Here is a 10,773-nt window from a genome sequence, read left to right on the forward strand (position 1 = left end):
GTCTCCTGGCTATGAGATCAGGCCATAAAATGTTCAACAGTCGACCGTTGTTCCCCTGTCTGCCACTACTTCTGCTCATCTGATTGGCAGATGATACCGTATGGCTGATTTCAAAATGACAACATGTTCAGGGCGGCCAGGTAGCACAGCGAGTAAGAGCACCGGCTCCAGCGTTAGGATGACCTGGAGATCGAATCCCGAGCTCAGACACTTAGCACTCACCCAGAAACACCTGGCTGTGTAACTTTGAGCAAGTTACTTAACCCCAATTTCTTAAAAAAAAAAAAAGACAACATGTTCCCCATTGGCTATTATTCTAAACACAGTTAAGAAGAAAAAAAGAAGCCATATTCCCTCGTGTTGTAATAGTAAAGAAGGGCTGATACATAAGAGCCTTTAAAATTTGCAAAGCACAGAATCTCATTTGACCCTCACAACAACCCTGTGAGGTAGGCTTGGTACCCCCATTTTGGGGATAAGGAAACTCAACCTCTGAAAGGTGAAGTCATTTGCCTGGGACCACACACCTAGGAAATGTGTTAGATGGAATTTGAACCCAGGCCTTTCTGATTCCAGGTCCTCGGCTCTATCCACTACTCTCGGATTTTAAAAACACATACCACCTCCCAACAGCTCACTTTTAAAAGTGTCATGTTCTTTGGGGAAATGTAATCTTTTAGAATGAGATTCCTGGCAGGCGGTAATGAATGAAAAAGAAAGACCTCAGCCATGAGAACAGAAATAGTGAGATAGAAAACTCAGGTGACTATGGGGTGAGACCCAGAAAAGGGAGAAAGTGGAGTGACTGACTACATGAAAGCTACCGTCCTGTCCTCCCACTTCCACTCTCTGTTCCTCAGATTCTACATCTGGGAAAGAAATGAGTGAACCCACTCCAGATGTAAATTTGAGTCTATTAACTGACTAAAATAATCCTGTTTTTTCTGATTTGGAAAAAGGGAAGAAGTCAAGGAGCTAATGATGTCACTCCAAAAGCTGGGTTTTAGGATTGGTGACCTCTAAGGGACCTTAGAGATTTCCTAGTCCAACCCCTTCATTTTACAGAGGAAGAGACTGAAGTCCAGGGAAGGGATTTGCGCATGCCCAGACAGATAGGAAGTGGCATAATCAGGATTTGAATGCAGATCTTTAGACTAAATCCAACTCTCTCTTTCTGCTATTCTACACTGCTGTGATGACAAGTCAGCTCCAACCCTCTCCAGCTATGTCCAGCTCCCTTCTCTATGAAGAGTAAAGCCAGAGACATGTGGACAGGTGGACCATGGACTCAGGATGGCCAAGAAGAAAGCCTCATTGGGTTATTCCAATATGTTCCAACTCATAGTAGGCATTTAATAAATGGGCCTGTACAACCTGCAACACAGCTGTGGACAGCTCTTGGGGCTGCTTGCAGCATGGAGAAGGATTTCAAGCAGCCACAAAAAATGTAGAGGAAAACATCCTTTGTATGTGGAGGAAATCCTTTGGTGGGCCCACAGGTGTTCAGGCCTGATCTAGGGCAAACTCTATCCTTTTCCAGAGGAGAAAATTATACTCCCCTGTTGTTTTCTCCCTGTTCCTCCTCCCACAGGCCTGCTTGGCTTCTATAGAGGTTGCCCAACTTTGGGTTCAACAGCAAAGGCTAATCTGTCTGTCCAGTGTCTTCTGCTAATGGGCCCCTACCCCTGCTTCTCTCCCCTCTCCTCCTGGCACTTCAACAGGAGGAGCAGGCCTCCTAACGGTGGTACCTTCAGACTCCTGGTCCCCCTGAAAGCATCCTTCCCCAATCCCAGGCACCCCAAATGCAAACAAGCCAGCAACATCTTCTGGCCTCCTGGGTGAATCAGATGCTATCCCATTGGGCCGAAAAAGATGGCCAACACCCACCAGCATTAACAAAGAGAAGCAACTCCAGGGGGCTTACTAGACAAGCTGACGCTGTATTTGTAATGTGCACCTGGGAGCAGGAAAGAGGTAAGGAACTAAAGAACAGAAAATATTATATCTGAAACGGCAAGAAACGGGATACATTTTCTACTCAATAACATCTAATGCTACGGAGATACGGTAACGCGGCCTTCGACATCTCGTTAGGAGAGCGGCGTGGGCTTCTTCAGGGATTGCCTCATTGTTATGCCTTGCAACTTTTCATCTTTTAGTGCCTTCAGGAATTTATCTGGAAAAGAAGGAAACATTGTCAGCCAGTTGGGCTGGCTCTGGGCTTTGGGGATCAAAAATGCTTATTTCCGAGTAGAAGTAAATGGGCTCTACCCACTACTCTATAAGTTTAAAAACACATACCACCATTCTGTGGAATAAGTCTGTTGTTGCAAATCATAGGATCAGAGGGTTTAATTAAGCATTTATTATGGGCCCCAGATTTATGTGTAGGACGCTGTCCCAAGGTCATAGCTTTGGAGTTAGAAAAGATCATATGACATAATGATAGTGATGTCTAGCATTTAGAGAACACTTTTAGGTTTTCAAAGCCCTTTACAAATAATATCTCATAAAACCTTTGGTGGGAAGGGGCTATTATTATCCCCATTTTACAGATAAGGAAACTGAGGTAGACAGAGTTTCAGTGGCTTGTCCAGGATCACACAACTAGTAAGTGTCTCAGAGTAGATTTGGACTCAGCCCTGCCTGACTCCAGATACATCACTATACCCACTTGCCGGAGCTATTAGTGCCTCTGACACTAATCTGGCCATTTAGTTCAACCTCCTCATTTTACAGATGCGGAAACTGAGGCTCAAGGAGAAAATATCTGCTGCAAGTCACAAAGGGTCAACCCCAGGTCCTCAGATTCCAAATCCAGGCTTGTTTCCACTCTATGTTTTCTAAATGAAAACTCTTCTTGTATGTAGCCAGAGAGACAAAGGGGAAGAAATCCAATCTGAGAAAAAAAAAGTCTCTTTGAGATTTAGTATCATGTAATGCTTTCTCCTTTCCTCTTTCTGGCCCTGATCCCACACACATTGTTAAGTGAAGGGATTCAACTAAGTTTTTTTTTCCCACCCCTGTCTCATCTAGTGATCCTCAGACCCTTCTCTCTAAGGGACACTTTGTCCCTTGTACGAATTGAGCTGGGGTGTTTCTAAAGCCCCTTCCTAAAGCCATCCCCTCATCCTAGGTTCCCTATTACCAGCCTTTCTCAGTCACCAGATCTACCTTAGTCACCCAGGCTCAAAACCTCACCTCCCCACCCTCCCTCTCAATACTTGACTCCCTAAAAACTCTATGACTGAGGTACACAATCCTCTTTACTGGTTATTCCCACTCCTGTACCTTTGCACTGACTGTCCCCATGCCTGGAATACTCTCCCTCCTTGTATCCACCTCCAGCTTCCCTGATGGCCTCCTCTCAAGTCCCAGCTCAAACCCTACCTTCTGTAGGTAAGCCTTTCCCACGTCCTCTAACCACAAGCATCTTCTTTCTGAAATTCCTTTCAGTCTGTATGGGTGAATGTATGCCACCACAGCTAGGCGGCACAGTGGATAGAGCACTGAGCTTGGAGGCAGGAGGACCTGAGCTCAAACCTGGCCTCAGACACTTACTAGCTGTGTGACTGTGGGCAAGTCACTTTACTCTGTTTGCCTCAGTTTCCTCATCTGTTAAATAAGCTGGAGAAGGAAATGGCCAACCACTTTAGTATCTTTACCAAGAAAATCCCCGATGGGGTCATGAAGAGTCAGCCATGACTGAAACAATTCAACAACAACAGAGTCTATATGTAATTTTTATCACAGTTATTTGCAATGTTGTCTCACATCCATTAGAATGTGAGCTCCTTGAGAGCAGGAACTGCCCTTTTTGCCTTTATTGGTGGGGACAGTGCCCAGCACATGGCCAGGACATAATAAATGCTTGTTGACTGACTGACTGAGCTCCCAGCCCAGATTTCCTGTGATACTCTGTGCCATCCCCTCTCTACACCTCACTTCTTCCCTTTCCCCTCAGGGGGTCTCTGAGGATCCTTCTAGCCCTGATAGGCTGTGATCCAATGTATAGAAAGACTAGATTTTTTTCTCTATCTCTTCCCTTCCACAGGTTAGAGGGTCCTAGAATTTGGGACTCATAGAGATCATTTAGTCCAACTCCTCATTTTACAGAGGGGAAAACTGGGGACTTGGGAGGGAGAGTGACTTGCCCACATGCATGCAGGTCACACATGCAGTAAAATCAGGGTTCAAACCCCAAAGCTCTGACTCAATTCAGTACCATTCAGCAAACACATATAAAACACCTATTATGTGCAAAAAGAGGATACAGGTGGCATAATGGATAGAGAACTGCAAAAACCAAATTTTTTTAAATCAGCTGATAAATGCTTATTGATAATTTCCAGTCAACAGGTCACCTGGGAGCTGAAAAGCCAAGCCCAGGGCTTCAGGTGGCCAAGAAGCTTATTCTCTTCCTTTCAGAGTTTAAAGTCTATGTAGCAGCCCTCTCAATTCCTGGGCCTGGGGAGCTCGAAGGCCCTCTCAGGGAGGAGCCCCAGATCCTTGGAGGCAGCATGGTACAGTGAAAACAGCTGGAGGAATCAAAGAATTCTGAGAGTCAGTGGCCATCTCACCCAACCTCTACACAAGAGAAATTTAAACTACAATATACCCAACGAGTGACCACCCAGCCTCATCTATAAGGGACTTGAAGGCTAACTTGGCTACTTAACAGATTTGTAAACACATTACTGCACCCAAGGAAGCTCAGTTTCCTTATATGTAAAATGGGGACAACTATACCAAAGAATTTTGGAAAGGTTGTCACAATTAGTGAAGTGTCAGGAAAAAAAAAATTGAAGAGCCCTGAGCTTGAAATCAGAAGAACTGAGCTCAGGTCCCAGTCCAACCACTCACTGACTGTAGGGCCATGGACAAGTCACAAGCCTTTCTGCTCTTACTTCCTTATCTGTAAAATGGGAGGGTTACTGCTCACACACCCTACCTCATGGAGAGGTCGTGAGGCAAACACTTAGTAAACCTTAACTTTCAATATGGAAATGCGGGTTATTATTATTTAGTTCCCCACTAAATGGAAAGCACAGCGATCCTGGGTTCCAGCACTACTTCCGATGCAGCCGTGGGCAAGACACTTGGTTAATATTCTGATGACAACAGTTTTGGCCTGGAAACACCCCCCCCCCCCCCGCAGGGGTGCCCTCTCTCGACCTCCCCACCCCTTTCAGGACTACTAGACTGAATGATTTCTGAGGTCTCTCCCAGCTCTAAATCTATGATCTGGGGAAGTTCCTTTCCTTCTGGGGCCTCAGTTTCCTCGTCTGTAAAATGAGGGGGTTGGACACGATCGTTTCTAGGGCCCCTTCCAGCTCTAAATCCACGAGTACCGTGCACACAGCCACGCAGGGACCGTCCCTGCCTCTCCCCCGCCCCCTCCCACCCCACCCGGAGCTAGGAGGATGCCGGCCCGGGACCCCAGCCCAGCGCAGGGAGGAGGGCTGCGGGTGGCAGCTGGCTCCCGGGCCAGCACCTGGGCCAGCTCCCGGGGCCCGGAGGGGCGGGGCCACGCACAGCGCTGGGAGTCGAAGCCGTCCCCGGTGATGGTGAGTAGCTCCAGCTCCTTGATGCGGATCTCCAGCTCGCACAGCTCGTCGGGCTGCGAGGCGGCGGCGGCGGCGGCGGCGGGGGGCAGCCGGGGCGCCGGAGGCCCCGGGGCTGGGGACTGCGGCGGCGGCAGGGGCGGGGGCGGCGGCGGCGGCGGCGGCGGCGGCGGGGCGGCGCCCTCGGGGCCGGACGGCGGCGAGTAGAAGAAGCGCAGAGGCTCGTAGGGGATGGGGGCCAGGCCGGCCGGCCAGGGCTGGGGACCCAGGCCGGGCGGCGGCGGCGGCGGCAGGGGCGCGGCGGCCGGGGGCTGCTGGGCGGCCAGGCTCCGCGCCCCGGGCCCGGCGCCCGCGGCCCCCGCCGCCGCCCCCGCCTTGAGCGGCACGAAGAACTTCTTCCAGATGTTGAAGTCGTTGAGGGGGGAGGACGAGATGCCGCGGTCGTAGAGGGACGGGAAGTAGAGGGGCGGGGCGGGCCGCTTGCTCATTGTGGGGCTCGGGCAGCCGCGCCGCCCCTTCGGCATCGTTTGAATGGGGGCGGGGGGCTGAAGCCTGCGGGCCGCCACGTGGCCGGCTGGAGGGCCGCAGACCCTCCCTCGCTCCACGGGCCACGCCCCGGGACGCGCGGCCCCGCCCCTGGCCTGGACCCCCCCACCCCACCCCACGCGCGCGCTAGCCGGCCCCGCCCTCAAGGGGCTCGTCGATCAGCCCACTAGCATTGATTAGGTGCCCACTACGCCCACCAGGTACCGGACCACATCTGGGACATACCAAGAAAGGCAAAAACCAGATGTCGGCCCTCAAGAAGGTCACGTTCTAGCGGGAGAGACCACAGGCAAACAGCTACGTACATAGAAGCCAAGTACAGTGTGCACTGAAGGTAATCTCCATTGGAAGGCATTAGCGGTGGGGGAGTCCTCCACCAGGCTTGAAGAAGGACGAGGAACGCCCCATCTCATCATGTCGCCATCCATCGAGGACTCTTCCTTCCCAGCGGTTTGGAGATGAGGCAGTACACATCTGGATTGCTGGGTTGGGTTCCAGGTATCCCGCTTTTAGAAAGCTGGAGAAGCTACACAAAGGAACTGTCCTGAACAGGCCTGCTAGCTGTTCACAATAGGCAAGCACCATCTCAGATCTCAGTGCCTGAGCCCAGAATATCCTTCTTCACCCCGGCCCTACCCGCTTTGGAAACTCCAGCTTTCAGAAGAACAATTTATACAGTGACAACACTATAGAGAAAAATAACTTTGAAAGACTAAGAACGATGATCAAGACTGATTGATCACGAGCCCATAACATTGAAAATGAAACAGGATGCTAATCTCCCAGAGAGATGATGTGAATCTTAGGTGCAGAAGAATACCTATATTTTTGAGCACGATCAATATGAGAATTTGTTTTGCTGGACTATTCATATTTATGATGGTTTTATGATTTATGATGGGAGGGGACAGTGGTAGGCACAGATCATAAATGCATGTAAAGAATAAATATTTTAAAAAATCTGTCCTTTCCACTCCCCCTGCCCCACCACTGAACAACAGTGGTCTCCTCTGAAAAACCTATTTTTGTCTCATAACATCAAATGCCAGAATTAAATTCTGAAGGGTGGGTGGCTGGGTAGTCTCTAAAAGACTCTAAAGCACCTGGAGACAGAAGAAACGAAGAATGTATGAATAACAATGCATTTCTTAAGCTCTTATTTGCCGACTTCTTCACTAAACCCTCAGGATACAAATACAAGCAAGCATGATGGTCCCCTGCCCTCATGAAGCTTACATTCTAATAGAGGAAGATATAACACATATGAAGTATAACGGTCAAGTAGGAGTGTTTTGCACAGGGAAGTCAGAAGGAATTATGATTAAAATTCATATGGCAAATGATTAAAATTTTCTTTCCAAGAATTGTAGTGTTTATTTTATTTCTGTTCTCAAAACTACAATTAGCAAGTACTTATCTATTTACCATGAGCCAGACACAGTGCTCAGTACCTGCACTCAAGGAGCTTACATTCTAATGGGCCAAATACATATGGAAATAACAGTATGTGGAGAGCAATCTCAGAGGGGAAAGTTGTAGTGGTTAAGGGGATAGGAAAAGGCAGAGGATGAGATTTGAGCTGTCTGGAAAGACTGCAAAGAAGGGAAACTGAAAGGTGGGTAGAAGTGGGGGATAGCATTCTGACATGAGAGACAACCAAGGCACAGGCAGGAGAGAGTGCCAGGTTCAAGGAATGGCAAGTAGGTCAGTGTGACAGAAACATAGAAGTGTAGGAAGGCAGGCAGGATTCAAGAGCTTTAAGTGACAAACTTTATATTTAATGCTGAAGGTTTTGGCATTACAGAACCCTACAGAATTTCTTGAGTAAATGGCAGCCCGATCAGTCCTGCACTTTTGGAAAATCCTTATGGTAACTGAGTGTAGGATGGATTAAAGTAGGGGACTGAGCAGTTGAATTAGATGAATAGTCATTATATGGCAGATATGTATCCCTGTAATTCCTACACCCTCTCCTCTGAAATCTCCTGAAAAGTTCAGTTGTGTCTCCAAGTCAGACAAGTGGACCAGAAAAAATATCTGATCTGACATTTTATTTCTCCTCACTCCTCACTCCATACTAGTAGACATTAATGGAGGGTACTAGTAACATGGCTTCCTTTTGTGCTTATGAAGGGTAAGGAGGCACAGGGCCAGACCCACGGCTCTAAGAGCTTTCAATATCTGCATTTCTCCTCTCTTATTATCCTTCTCAGAAAAAAAAAAAAAAAGGTATTGCAAGAGTCCAGGGGAGAAGTGATACATGAACCAAGGTCATGTTGAGGTGAGTAGAGAGAAGGGAACATTTATGAGGAATGGATTTGGCAATGGAATGGATAGGCGGGATGAGGGAAAGGCAAGGATGACAGCGTTTGGGAGCTTGGGTGGCTAGAAGAATGGTGGTGCCCTGGATAATATTAGGAAAGTTGAGAAGAGGGGAAGGCTTAGGGGCAAAGATTAATGAGTTTTGTTTTGGACAGATTGAGTTTGAGATGCCTCTGGGATATCCAGTTTGAAATGTCCAGTTGCTGGTGTCAGACAGCTCTAAGAAGTGGCAGGATGGGTGTATATGCTGAACCATGAAACAGATTTTGTTGTTTGTTGTTTAGTCATATCTAACTCTTCAGGACCCCATTTGGGGTTTTCGTCGCAGAGATACTGGAGTGGTTTGCTATCTCCTTCTCCAGCTCATTCTACAAATGAGGAAACTGAGGCAAGCAGGGTTAAATGATTTGCCCAGAGTCACACAGCTAGTAAGTGTCTGAGGCTGGATTTGAACTCATCTTCCTTACTCCAGGCCTGGCACTGTGTCACATAAAACAGAGATTACCTACTGCAAGTATACTTCATGAGTCACTGAGGAAGAATGCAATGGCCTACATCTCTGGACTGTACAGCAGTTATTGGTGCTTTTCCCAATTATATGTAAAGATAATTTTCAACATTTTTTTTTGCCTTTTGTAGGGCAATTGGAGTTAAGTAACTTGCCCAAGGTTACATGGCTAGTTTTTTGTGTGGGTGTGGGTGTTAAATGTCTGAGGCCGGAACCAAACTCGGGTCCTCCTGACTCTCGCTTTACTCTCTGTGCCACCTAGCTGCCCCAACATTTCTTTTTTTTAAGATTTTTAGTTTCATATTTTTTCTCCCTCCTTCCCATTTCCCCCTTCCCCAAGATGCAAGCGATCTGATATAGGTTATACATGTGCAGTCATCATATGGAGTTTTACCTGAGAAGGATGTAAGAGTGGAGAAATGAAGATATTAGAAGCTCTTAGAGCCATGGGTCTGGCCCTGTGCCTCCTTACCCTTCATAAGCACAGAAGGAAGCCATGTTACTAGTACCCTCCATTAATGTCTACTAGTATGGAGTGAGGAGTGATGAGAAATAAAATATAAGATCAGATATTTTTCCTGGTCCACTTATCTGACTTGGAGACACAACTGAACTTTCCAGGAGATTCCAGAGAGAATTACAGGGTCATAGATAATGACTATTCATCCAATTCAAATGATCAGTCCAGTCCTATTGCATTCCAGACACGGTTCTAGACCCTGAGGTTACAAACACAAAGTATGAAACAACCTCTACTCCAAAGGATTGTTCTTCTAGGTTTTAAAGTGACCAGAAGAGTGGTGGTGTCATGTTTTTCAGAGATAAGGGCATCAAGAACAGAAGTCAGTTTCTTGGGGGGAAATAATGAGTTCTGTTTTTGATATCTTGAGGAACTTGAGGGACCCATGGGAGAGTTAGGAATGCAAGTCTGGACAGCTTAAGAGAGAGGGTGGGGATAGAGAAGTAAAGCTGGAAACTGTCTACATAGAGGTGATGATTGAAGCCATCACAATAGATGATATTGCCCAGGAAGAAAGTGTTGAGAGAAGAGAGGAGGGTTGATGGGCAAAGTCTTGGGGAGGGCCCGAAGATGGGGAAAAGACAAAAAAAAAAAAAGAGAGAGAGAGAAGGAGCAGTCAGAGGTGGAAGAACCAGAGGACTAGAGGGTTACACATGCCAACAGAATCCATGGTATCAAGGAGAAGGGAGAGGGGAAATGTTAAATATTTATTAAATATTATAGAGAAGTCAAGGAAGATGAACACTATGGAAAGGTCATAAATATCCCAGTAAGTGAAACAGGAGAGTTAGGTGAGAAAATAAAGTTTCAAGGTAATTTTTTAAATGACTACAATACTCTCATGGATGGGTGATCTCATTGATGAGGGAGCTCCCTCCAGAGTTACAGGCCATTCCTCATCGATGCCTAACAGTCGTTGGTGACTCTTATCCACATGTTCCCTTAAGGGAACATCCATCACAAAATTTCCCCACATGATGGGGAACTTTCTTGAGTTTTCTTGACTCTCTACATGTTTGGAGAACAATGATATTGACTGAGGTGAATGGTTTGTGAAAGATGGTGGGAGATAAGGATAGAAAGGTAGCCTAGGACCATCAGACTATATTTGAACTTTAATCTTGTAGGCTTCTGACCAAGGAAGTGATGTGATGGACATTATTTCAGAAAATTAGTCTGTCTGCTGTATGTAGGATGGATTGGTAGGGGGAGAGGCTTGAAGACAAACAGAATATTGGTAAGTGACGTAGGAAGAATTTAAACCCAGGTCACTCTGCTTCCCTGCACAGTTCTTTTTCTACTACCTATTTATA

The 10,773-nt window shown here is 47.1% G+C and overlaps 1 protein-coding gene across 1 annotated transcript; it reads right to left on the reverse strand.

Moving 5' to 3' along the window:
- Nucleotides 1–345: 345 nt before the first annotated feature.
- On the reverse strand, nt 346–6,088 carry CUNH11orf91 (chromosome unknown C11orf91 homolog). Its single transcript, XM_069091385.1, has 2 exons — nt 5,536–6,088; nt 346–2,176 (listed from the first exon to the last, which is right to left on the reverse strand). Exons 1-2 carry the CDS (start codon nt 6,086–6,088, stop codon nt 2,091–2,093), a joined length of 639 nt encoding a protein of 212 aa, XP_068947486.1. The 3' UTR covers nt 346–2,090.
- Nucleotides 6,089–10,773: the final 4,685 nt, after the last annotated feature.

The sequence above is a fragment of the Petaurus breviceps genome, unplaced genomic scaffold, assembly GCF_028583685.1.
Source record: "Petaurus breviceps papuanus isolate PSGF00001 unplaced genomic scaffold, PetGlider_PUasm1.0 188, whole genome shotgun sequence".
Classification (NCBI taxonomy): Eukaryota; Metazoa; Chordata; class Mammalia; order Diprotodontia; family Petauridae; genus Petaurus; species Petaurus breviceps.

Bases quoted from the DNA above. Each gene is read 5' to 3' on its own strand.
- CUNH11orf91 (XM_069091385.1), bottom strand. From the start codon at position 6,088: ATGCCGAAGGGGCGGCGCGGCTGCCCGAGCCCCACAATGAGCAAGCGG. The intron at 2,177-5,535 runs GTGCGTGGCCCC...CTTCTTTTCCAG, and splicing joins CGGCTTCGACTCCCAGCGCT to ATAAATTCCTGAAGGCACTA.